The sequence below is a fragment of the Azolla caroliniana genome, unplaced genomic scaffold (assembly GCF_043228905.1).
Source record: "Azolla caroliniana isolate FFs.n. ecotype wild unplaced genomic scaffold, voAzoCaro1.0.p SCAF_17, whole genome shotgun sequence".
NCBI classification, from domain to species: Eukaryota; Viridiplantae; Streptophyta; class Polypodiopsida; order Salviniales; family Salviniaceae; genus Azolla; species Azolla caroliniana.
The window spans coordinates 589,797-609,022 of NW_028230452.1; the positions used below are offsets into that span (position 1 = coordinate 589,797).

A 19,226-nucleotide genomic window follows, 5' to 3' on the forward strand; every position below is an offset into this window, starting at 1 on the left:
AAAGTCTTGAACAACGGTATAACAAGAACTAGGGCTTCAACAACTTCAATAAAATGTCATTGTTTTCTGTGGACTCTATCGCTTTCTTTGACGACACATTATTCTTAGTCAATGAGTATAACCATCAAATTCTTCAAAACGACCAACGTTAAACATCAAACTTTGCGATTACGCACAACTCAAACTCGTTTTTCTCAATCTAGCCTTTTATCCGAGGTGGTGTCCAGATGAGTAGAAGGAGTGAAAGGGTTGATACATCTAGTGATGAGCCTTGTGTAGATCAACCTCACACTTTTAGAAGAATTCCTAGACAAGTTAGTATCAAAAGATTTAATTTTTTGTGTTTTGATCATCAAATAGCACTTGATATTAATAAGTGATGTTCTGGCAATATCTGTCTTTCTAAATTTGGAAAGAAAAACCTAAGGGGTATGCGACAAAAGTATCTATCACTTAATGGTGAGGAGTAAGATACCTTCCTTTTCTCACATATGCAACTTGTGAAGGATCACACCAGAGGGGCTTGTTCGATGCATGTTGAATATTTTCTTGGACTGAGTTTTATGTGCTGTCAAGTTGCTTTTAAAATTGCACATAACATTGGTAACATGAGGCTCTAGAGAATTCACAACAGACTAATCAAGGGACAAACATCGTGAAAGTCAAGCCTTCGAGCGTTCCAAAGCTATGCATCACCGACAAAAGCTATAGTACAACCTCCACTTCAGTTAAAGGTAAAGAGGGATGTTTGACAGATCAGCTATTGAGAGATGACGTTCAGCAAACAGGACTGTAGTAGAGATGAGAGTAGAGACACACAGATCTTTGGTGTACCCAACCGCCTTGATTGGTACACAAGAAAAAAAAAGGTTATTATATTAGTTAACCTTACAAAGAAAGTGGTGTGTTCACATTACAAAAAAAAAGGTGTCCTGTCCAGGTGAACAATGTGTTCACATATACGAATAATTACCTAATTTGTGAACATTCAAGTAACTCCCTCTAACTGTATGCAATGCTCATGTTGAGCTTTGCCAAGACTTTTAGTGAGAATATCTGCAGGATTATCCTGTGTTTTGATCTTGGTCAATGTGACTAGACCATCCTCCAAAACTTGCCTAATAAAGTGATGTCGCACATCAATGTGTTTGGTGCACGAATGAAACATGGCATTCTTAGCCAGATACACAGCACTCTGGCTATCACATCCTAACACAGGAGTACTAACAGACATGCCAAGATCTTCACCAAGTCTGCTGAGCCATATAGCTTCCTTTGAAGCTTCTGTAGCTGAAATATATTCAGCTTCAGTAGTACTCAGTGCTACAATCTTTTGCAATTTGGAGCACCAAGACACTGCTCCACCAGCAACTGTAAATATATACCCGCTAGTAGACTTACGTGTATCCAAGTCACCTGCCATGTCTACATCACAATATCCCTGCAAATTTAATGCACCCTTCCCATAGCATAAACATTTTATCTGTGTACCTTTAAGATACCTGAAAACACACTTGACAGCCTCCCAATGTGCTTTCCCGGGATTAGACATATAGCGACTAACAACTCCCAGTGCATAAGCAATATCTGGACGAGTAGCTACCATAGCATACATTAGAGAACCACATGTTGATGCATAAGGAATTCCCTTCATAGCATTGATTTCCATCTCATCCTTTGGACAATCAGCCTTGCTGAGTTTAAGATATGACGGCAAAGGAACTCCAAGGGACTTTGCTTCTGCCATATTAAATCTGTTAAGCACTTTTTCAATGTACTTTTCTTGTGACAAAAACAACAATTTGTCTTTTCTATTTCTACTGATTCTCATGCCCAAAATATGCTCTGCATTTCCCAAATCTTTCATAGAGAAGACCAATTTCAGTTGATCTTTTAGAGCATCAAGACTAGTCTTTCTTTTCCCAGCTAGCAACATATCATCCACATATAGAACAAGTATGATAGGACTGTCATCGATATCCTTTTTCGTGTATAAACAATGATCTGCATAGCTACGATCAAAGCCTTGAGAAAGCATAAAAGTATCAAAATTCTTATACCACTGTCGTGGTGCTTGTTTTAGGCCATACAAGCTACGTTTTAGTTTGCATACCAAATGCTCCTTGTTAGAGACTACAAAACCCTCAGGTAGTTTCATGTAGATCTCTTCATCAATATCACCATGCAAAAAAGCGGTCTTTACATCCATTTGGTACAACTCCAAATTAAGCATTGCAGTGAGAGCAAATAGCACACGAAGTGTGGTCATCTTCACAACAGGAGAGAAGACCTCTTGGAAGTCAATACCTTCCTTCTGTGCATAACCCTTGGCAACTAATCTTGCCTTGTATTTTGGTTTCCCTTCAATTTCCTTTACCTTATAAACCCACTTATTTGGAAGAGCTTTCCTTCCTTGAGGTAAGGACGCAAGATCCCATGTATCATTTGCATATAAATATTTTATTTCTTCTTGCATTGCAAGCTCCCACTTACTGCTAAGTTCACATGACATTGCCTCCTTATAAGTAAGAGGTTCACCCTCATCTGACAGCATGACATAATGCAAAGAGGGGTCATATCTATATACCTGCCTCCTTGAACGATTAGACCTACGTACCGAATGATCAGTATTTTCTGGGATTGGTTCTAAATCTGGAGGAAAATCATTTTCAGCACTTTCTGGCTGTTGCGAACCATGTCCAGCATGTTGTTCGACATCTATATTTTGTTCTTCAGTACCTTCATCTCGTTGACCAATATCTTCATGAGCATCTCTTTGCTGTCCAATTTCTTCTGGCTCAAAGATAACCGGTTGACCATCATATTCAACCTTTGGTATAGCATCATGAGGTTTATTTTCAGATTTTGTGGATGGCTGTAATTGCTGAAATGTAACGCTCTTAGAGTTCCCAAGAGAGGAACAAGCATTTTTCAGCAATTTTTCTTCATTAAAAACAACATCCCGACTGCGTACAATTTTTCTGGACTGAGGTAACCAAATCCTATAGCCCATTTCACCTTCATCACCATAGCCCATAAAAATGCCCATGGTGGACTTAACATCGAGCTTATTTCTCAGCTCACTTCTAATGTGTACAAACGCATCACAACCGAAAATTCGTAAATGGTCATATGAAGCTGGTTTGCCAGACCAAACCTCCTCAGGGATTCCATTTTTTAAGGACTTGTTGGGAGAACGATTACATATATGAACCGCGGTTTTTAATGCTTCTCCCCAAAATTCATGAGGGAGATTAGCTGTGGACAACATGCATCGTACTCGCTCACACAAGGTCCTATTATACCTTTCTGCCACCCCATTTGATGAAGGGTTATATGGAGCAGTAAGCTCTCTTTTAATACCATGTAAGTCACAATAAGACTTAAATTCTGCAGATGTAAACTCACCCCCATTATCTGTTCTGAGACATTTCAGTTTTGTCCCTTTTTGAGTAGTCACAAATACATGAAAAGATTTAAATGCATCAAATGCATCACCTTTTCTTTTCATCAAGTACACCCAAATCTTCCTAGAATAATCATCGATAAAGGAAATAAAATATGCAGCACCGCCCAAGGATTTTACAGGCATGCTACATACATCAGAATGCACCAAATCTAGCACATTTGGTTTATGAGAGATACCAGAATAATAAGAATTTCTCACTTGTTTGCCAAATAGACAATCATTACAAAAAACCAACTTTGATCCTTTAACATCAAATCTTTTTAAAGCAGAAAGGACTTCAAGTCCTTTTTGGCTCATATGTCCTAATCTCTTATGCCAAAGCTCTAAACGAGAGTCGAATTCAGCAATAGCAAGAAACTTTCCAGGTAAAGCTTTGCATTGCAAACAGTACAGAGTGCCCTTTTTGCAACCTTTCACAATAACCATAGATCCTTTCTTTAGTTTCCATAATCCACCACCGAATAATGTGGTGTAACCATGCAAATCCATCTGTCCTACAGATAGCAAACTTTTCTTTATGCCAGGTACATACCTAACATCTTTGAGCACAAGCTCTTGACCATTATCCAAAGACAAGTGTATGGTTCCAATACCATCAATATTGCAAGCACTATTGTTACCAAGATAAACTTTTCCATAACTGCTTGCATCAAATGTGGTAAAGCACTCCAAACATGGAGTAACATGAAAAGAAGCCCAGAGTCTACTATCCATGTCTGTGTCAATCCATCATCGATTGACAATAAAGCATCAATAACATCTGTTTTGGTGATTTGCATGTCTTGAACATGAGCTATAAAGGCAAAGTACATCACCATCTTCACCAGATAGGTCTTCAATGATAACATTTGAAGCCATATTAGCTTTCTTTGTTGTATTAAACTTATCCTCTTTGTTTTTCTTCTCTCCTACATTCTTCTTCCTTTCTAGTTCCATCTTCCAATATCTACAATCAGGTTTCTTATGACCTTTACGGCCACAATGATAGCAAGTGATATCTTGTTGTTTTCCTTTCCCTCTACTCTTACTTCTATTTCTTTGTCCTACATTTGGGTTCCTCTTATCATATCTCCCCCTAATATTGTATGTTGAACCACTACCTTCTCCGCTAGATTGTCTTCTAATCTCTTCACTGAGAATAGAGCCCCGCACACCATCGAAGGTCAAGGTGGGGCTATTAGATAGTGAAACAACTAATGTTTCCCACGAATCCGGTAAAGTCATAAGTAGGAAGATAGCTTTGAGCTTGTCATCAAAAGCTGGTAATCCTGAATCTTGTAGTTGGGAGAGAGTACCTGTGAATAAAGATAGATGCTCTGTTGCACCTTTCGACTCATCAAGCCTCATACTGACAAGTTTTCTCATCAAATGCACCTGATTCACAGGAGTAGTATCCTCGTAAGTTTTCTTAAGTTTCTCCCAAACTTGATGGGCAGTAGTCAAGCCCTTTACATCCACAAGAATTTCATCAGAAACAGCCATTTTAATATATGTAATGGCTTTCTTATTCAGAGTGTTCCAAGCATCATTTCGACTCATCAAGCCTCATACTGACAAGTTTTCTCATCAAATGCACCTGATTCACAGGAGTAGTATTCTCGTAAGTTTTCTTAAGTTTCTCCCAAATTTGATGGGCAGTAGTCAAGCCCTTCAATCACCTAAGAGGTATATGTGCCTGATCATAGATGGCATGGATCAGAAGAAGACTCCTTGCCGCAATTTCAAAGATTGTCGAAGGACATTGGAGAAGAATGGCTTGTACAAATGCATTTATTAGGTTGTTTGTCAAGTCTTCTTAACTTATCCTAATATCCACAATGACCCAAATCTTATAGTCACAGTCATGCAAAGAGTGTTACAATCTTGGCAAAGTATTCTCCCACCAGTTGTATATGTGCAACTTGACAACACAGCCAGAGAAAAAAAAACTCGATTGTTTTAAGCTATTTAAGCATGTTAGTAGGGAAGGGCATATTTAAGAAGATTAAGGTCAATTTTTTACTAGTTGGTCATACCCATGATCATATAGATAAAATGTTTAGTAGGTTCTCAAAGAAATTATCAAGATGTAGTGCTTTCATGCTTCCAATGCTATCAAAGTTGATTAACGAAGCTTATACATTGAAGCCCGAAGTACATCATTTGAATGAAGTGTATGCCTTTAAACGCTTTTACATGGATGGTGATGGGGCTCAATGTAGGCTTCTTGCCCCTCTCAATAATATAAGTTTTAATCGTGCCTTCCTCATAAAACAAAGTTCTATAAGCCAAAATACGACGTTGTTGTATGCCAAACAATACTCTTCTAGTTCACAATGGGAGCCACAAGAGGGTTGTAGGCTCTTGCTTCATTTTCCAAATGCAGAAATACATGGTGTAGAACAAATTCCATATGACAACCATAAAACATTGGCTCCAAATGGTTTAAACGATGAGAAAAAGTAATATATTGGATGCAAGGCCTTGAAAAGAAACAGAAAAATATTGAGTGCACCAAGAAGTATGTTGGTGAGTAGAATGTTGAATGGTGGGGTGCCTTCTTCAACCACCAACATACAATTTTGGATAACTACATTACTAGATATTGGCCCCTCCAATATCCGTTGTTTATGTGGAACATTGGTGCACCATCAACAGTGTCCACAACTTACCATCAGTTAGTAGATAATACTGAACTCAATAATCTAGTTCAGCCACGACAAAGAGATATTTACGTGGGACCAAGAATATCGCGTATTGCAGAGGCAAGATGGCAAGGCAATTTGCATGAGCTACAAGTTGGGATGTTGGTTGCAACTTTGGCTGAGGATGATGAGTTGGGCCATCCTTTTTGGATTGTTAAAATTCTAGAAATAATGAAGGATGAACAAGGCAATCAAGTTAAGTCCATTGTGGTTCATTGGTATCACACCTCTTCCCATGATGCATTTAATGGAAAGTACTCTTTAGAGATGATGAAGGATGTCAAAAGTACAAGTAAAAAGCGAAGAAGAAAGAAATTACCATGTCTACTCTCACACTGGATAACGTTGACATACAAGTGCATGGCTTCTCGTTGACCAAAACAGGCCATCTAAGGCAAACCACAATCAAGATAATAAAAGAGAAGATCCCAAGTGTGGGTCTCGACACGACACAAAAATGAATAAGGAGCATGTCTCATAACCATGGCGAGGTTAGATTGCAATTGGATGAAGAGAATGCATTGGTTGCAAGCGATGATGAGGATGAGACCTCACAATGCGCAACTAGTTCATTGGATGGGTCTCGAGATGATGCCATAGACTTGAAAGTGACGGTTTTGATACATGAATTGATAATATTGTATTTTAGGTCAAAATGTCACTACGCGTATATATATAAATATTAGTGTTAGTCATTTTATACATTACTTTGTAAGTTTGGCACGCTTATTATTTAGGCATTTTTGTAAAGACTTGAAATTTTGGTCACGATAAAAATCAATATATTTTGTGTTTTCCTTGAAAAACATTTACGCATACATCACCCCTTTTTGTGAACCCAGTTCTCAAAATGCGACATATTACTTGTTTTAAATGTTCTGGTGTTTAAACTGAACCTGAAAGTACTTGACTTCCATCATAAAAAAGCATCCATATGGATCATTTAAAATATATGTGGACGAAACAAATCATGAATAATCATGACTGCACCTTAATAATGATGTGATAACTAACCTACATAATATGCGGAGTATCCACGTAAATGTAACATAGATCCAACTAAATCATGGCACTTATGTTCAACTAAACACATAAAACATGCTATTCCTTATAGAAAAAAAAAATCCATTAATAAATATTTCTTATGAGGAGAAGATGCCCCTCACACATTTCTGTAGAAAGTAGCGTGTGGAAGCAGGTATGAACACAGAACAGAGGAAGGAAACTCAGGTTCAATGGAGAGCTTAGGCTTACACGGTATACGCAGGAGAGACAGAGAGAGAAACATAAAAACCTATATTCAACAATAACACTCAATCTCTGTACATAAGACGTGCTCAGTGAACACTTTTATACAAGTCCTGGAAGGATTGACAGTACTTCAATGCTCATTAAGAGCTCCTACACTAACTCCCAAATATATTCCTCATGGAATAACTTTCCTAACGATCTCCCGGTTTACGCACTCGGCCTAACCGATCGGTCCCAACCGATCCGGTCCTCGGCTTCTTCAGCCGATCCGGCCGATGTTGAGCTTGTCTCTCAACACTCCCCCTCAAGCTCAACTTGAGGCTCTTCGGGATCTTCACAGCACCGGTTCCTCCTGGCTTCTCGCCTCGCTCGCGCTCCTCGACCTGTTCGACTCCGCGCGCTTCGACCCTTCCGGTCGGCTTGTCTGCTCATGCGGCCCTCATCAGCTCTTCTGTTGTTGCGGTGTTGACGCTTCTTCTGCAGCCTTTTCTTCCACTTGGGCCTCGATTGATTCAACGTGTCTGAATCAAACATCTGAACCGACTCGGCTACCTCCGATCAGTTTTCGCTCTCGTCCGAGTTGGTTGTCTCCAACTCGTCTTCAGTCTTCTCGCCCTCGATGGCATCATCTCCCCTATGCGTGGTTGGCTTCGGCTCTCTCCTTCGGCTGCTCCCCTTCTGTCCGTTTCCGAACTTTTCCGCGGGTCCGCCCTCGGCTTCTACAGCCGATCCGAAGTCGCCCTCGGCTTCTACAGCCGATCCGTCTTCAACCGAGTCAACAAACGAGTCAACCGACTCGGTGTCGCGGTGTCTGCTCCTTTCCTGCTGCCTTGCTTGGTCGTTCGGGACTGTTCTCCCCCTCAAGTTCAACACGTCAAGGTGATGCAATCCGAGCGCACCTGAGAATTGCCACAACTTGTCCAGACCAAGAGGCTTGGTGAAGATGTCGGCAGCCTGCCGATCCGTCGGAACGTACTGAAGTTCGACTTCACCGGAAAGGACACACTCACGGACGAAATGGTAGTGCACCTCAATGTGCTTGGTCTGTGCATGGAAGACGGGGTTCTTCGTGAGTTGGATGCTACTGAGGTTGTCGCAGTAGATCGTCGTCGGATCTGATACCTCCTCTTGCAGGTCCTTAAGTAGCCGCTTCAACCATATGGCTTCGCATGTCGCGACAGCCGCTCCTCGGTACTCAGCTTCGGTGCTCAATAGTGCAACTGTCGGTTGCTTCTTACTACTCCACGCGATCACGGCACTCCCGAGGGAGAACGCGTATCCAGACGTGGATCGACGATCGGCGGCATTGCCAGCCCAATCAGCATCGGTGTAGCCGACTAGCTGCACGGTTGCACCGGTCCGATATAGCAGTCCTCGGTCCTTAGTGCCACTTACGTACCGAAGTACGCGTTGTGCACACTGAAGGTGCTCCTCGATAGGTCGCGCCATGAACTGACTGATCACCCCGACCGGATAACTGAGGTCGGGTCGGGTGATGGTCAAGTATATGAGGCTTCCGACAATTTGTCGGAACCTCGTCGGGTCGCATACCTTTCCCGTATCGGGACGAAGCTTCACGGTTCTGTCCAGAGGAGTCGAGATGGACTTACAGTCGGCCATTCCGAGTTTGAAGAGCATACTCAACACGTAATGACATTGGCTGATCAATATGCCTTCGGGGGTACGGATCACTTCGATCCCGAGGAAGTAATGAAGGTCCCCCAAATCCTTCATGTCGAACGATGCCGCAAGCTAGAGCTTCACGCGGTCGATTTCTCCTAGGTCGGCGCCGGTGATGACCAAGTCATCAACATATAGTAAAATACTAACCGGTTCGAGTCGACCTTTCCGGATGAACAGGGAAGAGTTCGATTTTGACGTGACGAAGCCCAACCGACGCAGTTGTTGTGTGATCTTCGCGTTCCAGGCACGCGGGGCTTGCTTCAGTCCGTAAAGGGACTTCTTCCATCGGCAGACTGCCGAGGAGTTCGTTCCGGAGTGAAATCCAGGGGGTTGTACCATGTACACCTGTTCCTCAAGGTCACCTTGCAAGAACGCATTCTTTACATCCATCTGATGTAAGTGCCACCCCTTGGCCGCGGCTACTGCGAGCAAAACACGGACGGTTGTCATTTTTGAGACCGGCGCAAACGTCTCATTGTAGTCGATGCCGTGTTTTTGCGCGTAGCCCTTTGCCACTAGCCGAGCCTTGTACCGGTTGACCGAGCCATCGGTGTTGTACTTGACTTTGTACACCCATCTACACCCGATCGGCTTCACACCCTTCGGTGCATCCACCAGGTCCCAGGTCTCGTTCTCCGCCAATGCGTGCATCTCTTCCTCCATCGCGGCGCGCCAATTCGCGTCCTTTGTCGCTTCTGCGTAGCTCTCAGGCTCACGCACTTCCGCTACACGAGTCATGTACGCATAATATGTGCCATGTACTCGTTTTATCCGAACCGCACAACTGGGTTCTTCTGGCGGGTAGATCGGCGTAATCTCACATTAGCCGATGTCGAGGCCTTCTCAGTCGACGCGGTCTTCACCTTTAAAGACCCGTCACCGGTTCCCTCGGAGTCGGACTCGCGTCGGTCTGACTCGTTCCTTTCCGTGCCGGAATCTGACACCTTCTTCTTCCCTTTCTCTTTGCGCATAAGTCGTCTCCTCGGCTTCCTGCGTAGGGAAAGCACGGCTGAGTCTCCACTACTCGCCGGTTCTTCATCGGACTGGTCGTACCGACTCAGTCGTCCAATCGGTCCACTTAACCGGAGTGAAATCGGACTCTCTTCGCGGTTCTCGATTTCGGGCTCATCCGGAGGCATCTCGGCCTCGCTGACCTCATCGTTAGAACTCGTATTGGAGTCGGGGTTCCGAGGCGAGGGCAGCTACCAGGACGCGGACTCGTCAAACACAACGTCGCGGCTGACACGCGCTTGTTTTGTGCGAGGGTTATAGCACTTATAACCCTTCTGCTCGTCCGAGTAACCGACCAAGATGCACTTCTCGGCCTTTGCGTCCAGCTTCCTCCTTTTCTCCTTCGGTACATGCACATACGCAATGCTACCAAACACCCTCAAGTGTTGCAAGTTCGGCTTCATTCCGAAATATAGCTTGTGCGCCGACACTTTGTCTCCGATCTGGTTCTGGATGTATACCACGGTCCTTACCGCCTCGGCCCAGTAGAACTTGGGCAAGCTCTTCTCCTCCAGCATTGCCCGTGCCGCTTCCACAATCGACCGATTCTTCCTCTCGGCCACGCCGTTCTGCTCCGGCGTGTATCTACAACTGAATTCGCGCCGAATTCCCATTTGTTGTAGATAACCGTTGAATTGACCGGAAAAGTACTCTTTCCCGCCATCCGACCGCAGGCACTTGATCTTTCGTCCCGTTTCCGTTTCCACGAACCCTTTGAGGTCCCGGAAACAGTCGAAGACTTCGCTCTTCCTCTCAATGAGGTAGATCCACGTGTGCCGCGTGTGGTCGTCGATGAAGGAGGCGAAATATCGGCTCCTGCCAAGGCTAACGTTTTGTGCCGGCCCCCACACATCCGAGTGTATAAGGTCGAGCTTGTTCCGGCTCCGGTTTCGCTCGTTGGGGAAAGGAAGTCGGTGTTGCTTCCCGAGCTGGCAGGCTTCACAAATTTGTGCCTTTCGGCCACTAAACTTGGGCAATCCAAACACTACCTGTTTCAATTGCAGATCTAGAAGCCGCTGGTAGTTGACGTGGCCTATCCGCTTGTGCCACAAGTCGATGTCCGACTCGGCTTTTTGTCCCTTCGCGAACATTGCGGTGCCACCGTCAGTGGAATCGAGGATGAACATCCTCCCGTCTCTGCGCCCTTGCGCAATCACTCGGCCTTCTTCCTCAATGAAGCACCCGAGGTGTGTAAACCGAACCTCCATCCCTTGGTCGACGATCTGTCCGACCGAGACCAAGTTCTTCGTGATTGTCGGAACGTGCAACACGTTCTTGAGTTTCCCTTTCTGCCCGACATGGCTAAGGGGAACTTCTCCGACATTCGCGATCGGATGTGGAGTGTCATCTCCTGTTGCGACTACTCCCGGTTGTATCGGTTTTTCAAGGTACGAGAACCACTCCTTATGGCTCGTCATGTGGTTTGACGCGCCGGAGTCTACGTACCACACCTCGTCCGATCTCGGGGTGCTCTGTTTCATTGAGTTTGCTTCGTGTTTCGTCACGAAGACAGACCCTTCTGCGGCTCTCCCGGAGTCTTTGGCGTAGTGCGATCGCTGCCGATTTCCCTTGTCGGTATGTCTGGAGCCATTCCCAGAACCGGTTCTCTCCGAATCGGCGCGCTTCTTCCAGCACTCGCTTTCCCTGTGGCCTTTCTTGCCACAGTACCAGCACTCCGCGATGGCCTTCCCTTGTCGGTTCTCATCACTTCGACTCCCCCTGTTTCCGGAGGGTCCGGAGTTGCTGTCGGCATCACTTCGGTGCCTTCTTCCTTGATCTTGTCGGTCGCCTCCATTGCGTGCCGACTCACCTCATCCTCCACGTCCACGGGGCCTATCTCCCTCCGTGTACAGCATTCTGTTGTCGGTGTGCGCGCTTGTAGACGCACCCGCGTGGTTCTCCTCTACCAGGAGCATCGACGGTAAGTCGAAAAAGGACGGCGTATTCTCCCGGGTACACACAGCTGTTCGGAACGCTCCGAACTTCGACGCCAAACCTCTGAGACAGATCTGGACCATCTCACTCTCCTCGATGTTCACCTCTATGGAGGCGAGGGAGTTGCAGATATCCTTGATCTTCGAGGTATAGTCCGCCACTGACAAGTCGCGTTGTCGTAGGTTGCTCAACTCCTGTCGGAGCTGAAGCTTCCTGGTTGTGGTGCTCGCGGCGAAAATCTTCTTCAGATTTTCCCACGCACCCTTCGGCGTCTTTGCATCCCGAACATAGCTCAATAGTTGTTCGCCCACACACGACGCGAAGCAGTATAGTACCCTGCTCGCTGATTGCTCCCACGACGGGAAGTCTCTGTGTGTCGATTCGGGTGTCGCGTCATTAGCTCCTTCGACATAACTCCAGTAGCCGTCCCCGAGCAGGTACTGGTGCATCTTGTAGGACCAAGACGCGTAGTTGGTTCTGTCGAGCTTCTCTGTTGGAAGCGAGCTCGCCATGCCTCTATCCATCGTTCTTCTTGTTCTTCTTCGTCAAGCTGTGTCGGCTGCAGAGAGGTTCTCAACCCTCGCGCTCTGATACCATGTAGAAAGTAGCGTGCGGAAGCAGGTATGAAGACAGAACAGAGGCAGGAAACTCAGGTTCAATGGAGAGCTTAGGCTTACACGGTATACGCAGGAGAGACAGAGAGAGAAACACAAAAACCTATATTCAACAATAACACTCAATCTCTGTACATAAGACGTGCTCAGTGAACACTTTTATACAAGTCCTGGAAGGACTGACCGAAGTACTGACAGTACTTCAATGCTCATTAAGAGCTCCTACACTAACTCCCAAATATATTCCTCACGGAATATCTTTCCTAACGATCTCCCGGTTTACGCACTCGGCCTAACCAATCGGTCCCAACCGATCCGGTCCTCGGCTTCTTCAGCCGATCCGGCCGATGTTGAGCTTGTCTCTCAACAATTTCACGTTACCACTTTCATTTAACACCTTTAGTAAGAACGTGCTCTTTATGAGCAAGTGTATTCATAAATGTACTAATTGCTTGTTCAAGAGTTGCATAAGGATTAATGTGTACTACATCCCCTCCACCAATAATAGAGTTTTGTTGTCTAGCCCCATGAATACGATGTCCTTGATTAAATTAAGGCCACAATACCCGTCCTAAAGAATCGAATTGTAACCACTTAGACAATCTTTGATTTCCCACAGTCTTGTTTCTATCAAGGATTTCTCTTAAAGCCCTTATTCATTCTCAAATTATCTTTTGGTAACGCCTTACCATTAGAACTTTTTGTGTTCCTTACTCTTCCCTTTTATCTTTGCTTCATTAGATATCACTCTTGATCTTCCGCATTTGGTTCTATATTAGTATGTACTCCATTATCCTCCCCAATACCTCTATATTAGTGTGTACTCCATTATCCTCCCCAATACCTCTGACATGACCATGAACTTTAGAATCTCGCTCTAACCCATGAGATGTTCTCTCATCCATGACCATATCAACCATTGATATGACAATATTCTCATCTTCCTTATTTTTTTCATTGACATTATTTTCCATGGATGGTTCACCATGTGTCATGATATGGCAAGACTCGAACCCATGACCTTATGCTACATGGGTCGAGCTCTTGACCATTAGACTATACATTGTAATACGTAGAATATTATTTTCATTTATGTTTTATTATAGAAAATTGATGTATATTCCAGATTTCTCTTGAACATTCTAAAAACTTCAGGAGTATTCCTTAGAACACTATAAAAGGAGGCACAAGGCATTATTTCGAACCAAATCGGTTCAATGCTAGTCTTAAGCCTCCTAACTACTGTACATTTTCTTCACATAATATATATCTTTTCTTATCATCACTCTCTCTCTCTCTCGATTTCTCTCTCCCTCCCTCTCACTCACTCTTTCCTTCTCTCGAGAGTTCTTCACCTCTCTTAGTACTAATACTTCTTTTAGTACTAATTCCTTCTCTGTCTTAGTATTGTTCCTGACACCATGATATTGGTGTTTAGCCATAAAATGGCTCAATTGACCACATTTGAAACAATGTCCTACAAAAGTCTCCCATTAAAGCTTAAAACAAAATCGATCAAATTGAAATGAACCTATACTCAACCATCTTAGAAGTTTAGAACTCACATCCCATAACATTCAAAATCTATATTTGTTCAAAGAATTAGCATGAGGAGCAACCAAAGCGTTACCAATTTGAGACATGAATACTGGTAGTAATTCCCAAAAGAATGAGTTACTAAAATTAACATTCATCCAAAATTGGACATTGTTGTTTCAATAAATCACAACAATCCATTCCATCACATGCACTAATCTTCTATCAAAACATATTGGTACCTTTGCCATCAAAGTCGTATGGTGTTCTAACGATTGAAAAACCAAGTATGGCATATGCGGCCCACAATATTAATGGTCGCAGTTCTTTCTCGAAGGAGAAATTGGTCGACATCATACATTTCCATTTGATGACGTTTTCACTGTTTTAAGGGAAAGTTGAATGTGCCATTTAGAAATCAAGTTCATCCTATATTCACAATGCCAACATTGTGATCCATGCCATTAATTTGTTGGTCAAACAATTAATGTTTATTGGCAATGATTAGAAGTATCTTTTCTCACACATGAATGTCCATGAGAAGGTACAATATGAGGTTTGTTTTAGGATGTATCCTTGAATTGTAATTGATAGGGATGTACAATAATATAACCTTTCAGTAACTGCATATAATTAAATTGTTAATGGCAGTACCTATCCAATGTATATATAATTTCACCAACCTAAATATGTATAAACTAGTATTCGTTTTTCTAATCTGTAATCAAAATTTAACACATATTGCATATAATAAATCTTTATCAAGTCTTGAATAGAAATTCAAGTGTAATTAAAACACATTTTGCGAGGTACAATGAAATTTAGGATTAAGAGGATGTTCTATTCATATGAATCAACACAAGAATTTATTATATGAAGAAAAGAAATAAATGGTGCTTGACTTTGTAGCACATAGATGTGCCATTCAAGAAATCAAAATATAATAATTTGATAAAGAGTTTGCATGTGTAGGCGTTGTAAAGAACTTTAATGTTCTCATGTCCACCCTAACATTGTGGAAGATCGGAAGGGGGTGGAGGGAGTGTTTGCTTCCGTCCTTTTCCATTCTCCGTAATAAAGACCATCGACATGCCCATGGAACTATGAAAGTCGAAATGGCAATGCATGAACCATACACCTAAAATGACATGAGGGAAAATTTTATTTTATTCCAAAAAATGAGGGAAAATTTTAGATTTCAAATGATTATAAGTTGTAATAATAGAACCATCATCCATGGGAATGTCATTTAAGAACCAACCACATTATTAACTATTGTTTGAAATGTGTGTGCATCTATGTAAGCATGTTATACATATTGTATGCATGTCATAGATATGTATCACAAACGCGCGTGCACGCACACACACACACACAAATAAATTGACATCATAAAGCAACCATGCTAATTATTTGTTGTAGTTATAAAATGCATTTATTCGACACATTTATACCTGGATTATCTGCAGTAAAACGAACTGCAGCCCATCCTCCAGCAGGGACACCAATTGTGTTTCTGAAGGGAGGGTTGATAAGATTAAAGTTGGGTGTGTCTTTTGTTTCATTGAATGTTCCAAATCCCGAGCCGACAATATAAAAGTTTTGACCATGCAAATGGATTGGATGATTTTCATAGAAGAGAACGGCTGTATTTTGAAGAATCAATTGCACTTTTGAGTTGAATTTGAGGAGTTTGACTTTCGTAGCCAACTCAGATTTCCTATTTGTGGGGCCGGGTCCAGTGTAGTTATACTCAAAAAGAGGGTTGGAGGGGAAGTCTCCTTGGTATGTACCATTAACATTATAATAATAAGCTTGTTGTAAAGAGAGCAAAGGGTCAACAAAGGTGACATTATTGATTGAAGCAGAGAGGCGGAGACCAGGGAAAGGGCGAAACGTACAATTAGGGCAACTGTTCAAGGCATACCCAACAGTGAAGAAGAGGTTTTCATCATAAGTTTGGGGGACACGAGAAGAATTGTTAATGGGGAGGCCACGAAGACTTTGAGTGAAGTTAGCGACAAAGATAGAGTCATTGAAAAGGGGAAAAGAAGGGAGAGAGAGAGAGGGTGTAAGGGAGAGGTTTGTGGAGGCACCTTTGTATCGAATGATAGCAGTGCTAGGGATTGTGGGATAGGGCACAGCTGCAGGATTTGCAGGTGAGAAAACAGATGCAGCTAGTAGGTATTGTCCTACTACTTGATTTGCAGTAAGTAAAACATCACTTGTTTGTCCTGGGGCCAACACCACTATGTCTCTAGTCAACGGCTCAGTGTACTCTGCATCTGCATTTACTATTGTCAAGTTGTGGCCAGCAACACCCACATACAAATGAAAGTTCACCCCTGCATTTATTAGCCTTAACAAATATGTTTGGCCTTTCTCTACCTCAAACACCGATGTACCTACATCAACATTTAGATATATATGATATGGTGGTTCCACTATCAATGGGAACAATTAGCCCTTCCTTTCTAAGAAATATTTGTAAACATTTACCATCCAGAGAGCAATTATAAAGTACACCAGGTTGACCATTGATTGTCAATGCATCAGATATGTTGTAGGGAGCCCCACTTTTTAGTGCTTCGGCAATAACATCCTCAACTTCGGCATTCCACCATTCACCTATGTGTAAGAGGTGATGTAAATTGATTACTTCCAAGGGGTATGATAAGATTTGGAACGAACTCTCACTATATATAATGGAAATGTATAATATCTACCTAATACCACAGGGAATTGTGCCTTGGGTGGTCTATAAGGAACAAAACCCTTAGATTTGGGAAGAATGACAAATGCACCATGTACCGTAGCACGCAACCAACTAATATGTGCATGATATAAGAGAGTTCCCCGTTGTTCCACCATTCGAAAACGATGGACATATGATTTTCCCGTTTGGATTGGACATTGTGTGATGTAGGCAGGCCCATCAGCCCATGCACTTAGAAGTTGGCGAACCCCATGCCTAGGTGTTAAAAAGAAAAGAAAATTGTTCTAAATTTAAACGATCATAGTTGTGACTATTTTTTGCATAAATTTCACAAATTTAGCTACATATAATTACCAATGGATGGTCATATTGTGAGGTACTAGATTCGTGACATTGACCACCACATTATCTCCCTCCCTCACGAACATTGTTGGTCCAGGAAATTGGCCATTTATGGAGACAACTTGTTTGGTGTGGCAAATCCGTGTGATATTTACGTATTGAACCTACATGAATGAACAACGATGTTGTGTTACATTACATAATTTTAATAAAAACTTATAAATGAAACATATTCTTTTACAGTTCAAGTATTCCAAATTTGTAAGGACAAGGAGGATTGGAGTACTTAATCCTTGCTATATTGTCAAGCAAAGTCAATATTGTGTCTAAGATATAGGAGTTATCTTGGTAACTTGCTACATCATTTGAGATCAACATCATAGTGATATAAATCCATTGGCTCATTTCTAAATCTACTCTCTCGATTCATTAAAATATGATATGGGTCTATATGTTATAATTTCTTCATCATAGATGCATGTGCTACAAAATCATCATTTTAACAACAAAGGACATACCATAATCATTAAGTTATTCCTTAGCTACAAAAGTACTAATGTGCAAATATATGGACCTCATGATAATCAATTGAATGGACACAATATAAGTGATTGAATGGATTCAATATTATTCCTCTAGTAGAGTAGTCCATACTAGCATTATTAATGAACCATTTTAATTTGCTACAAAAACAAACACCCACTCACTCACACAATACATACACACACACACACACACACCCATATCCATCCATACATACATACATACATACATACACACAGAGAGGTTACTAGTCGAATGATGCAGTTCATGAAATGTGCTTACTTTAAAGTCGAAGTAGACTGTGCGAGCCCATGCAGCAGAGAGAGAAGAAAGAGACAAGATGATGATGATTAGAACAGAATTGGAGTTTGGATTGAAGGGAGCCATTAGCATTCAAAAGTGGAGATGCACATGTGTTATTTCCCCCTCAAATGTGTTTGGGAATTGATGCAAATCCTTTATATAGGAAACGACATTTTAACGGAGCCTTGATTGGGTTGACCATTACAATTGCTAGCATTTGTTCACCTATATAATAATGCAATTTAAGGAAACCTTCGCTGGGTTGATAACTATATAATACTAGCATTTGTTCACCTATATAATAATGTGATTTAAGGATGCCTTCGCTAGGTTGATCACTACAAAATACTAGCATTCGTTCACATATATAATAATGTAATTTAAGGAAACTTTGCTTGGACCAACCCAAAGCACACTATATTGATTTCCAACAAAATTGACCGTCATGTGAACAATAACAAATCTCTATTCTATAAGGGATCGTGTTCATGTATATTTTAACTAATGGAGTATATTCTTTTTTGGAAAAAAAAATAAAAAATCTCTATTCTATAAGGGTTAATTCAATCTCTAAGTGTAAATATGTTGAGATCTAGTGAGGTGTTTGAAAGCAAATTACTAACCATTATCCTCCCAGGTTCTAGTAAGGGGTGAAAAAATAAATTGCTAATGATAGACTCCCAAGTTTGTATAAGGGGTATGTGAAAGTAAAAGTAAATTGTGAAGTTTTACTAAATCAACTTCCACTAAGAAATATGAAACCCTAAATCCTGAAGTGTTGGTAAGTGCTAACCTCTTTTTCACCATTTAAGTGATAAAAATTTATTTGATGGAAGCCCTCAAAAACATTTTATCACAGGTTCGCTACATTTTTTATAAACTTGTTGCTCTAGAGTTTATTTTTAATAGATGCTTATGAATGTAGCTTATATTAATGATAGCAAAATATCTCTATTATTTTATAGGAATATGTTTTAAAACTGAAAGTGCCTATACCTCGATTTTATAAGATATTTTCAAATAGAAAACTTGTTATTTAAAACTAATCAAGAGTCAATGTATATGATTGCTTATGAACAATAGGGATAACATGAGAGAAAATAAATATGTTAAGTGCATTAGACAAAGTTCCAATAAGT

At 41.8% G+C, this 19,226-nt stretch overlaps 1 protein-coding gene across 1 annotated transcript; it reads right to left on the minus strand.

Moving 5' to 3' along the window:
• Nucleotides 1–15,032: 15,032 nt before the first annotated feature.
• Nucleotides 15,033–18,226, minus strand: LOC147852620 (laccase-22-like). The gene is made up of 6 exons (XM_087333444.1): nt 18,067–18,226; nt 17,254–17,405; nt 16,910–17,154; nt 16,683–16,811; nt 15,638–16,588; nt 15,033–15,321 (listed from the first exon to the last, which is right to left on the minus strand). Exons 1-6 carry the CDS (start codon nt 18,175–18,177, stop codon nt 15,191–15,193), a joined length of 1,719 nt encoding a protein of 572 aa, XP_087189570.1. The 5' UTR covers nt 18,178–18,226; the 3' UTR covers nt 15,033–15,190.
• Nucleotides 18,227–19,226: the final 1,000 nt, after the last annotated feature.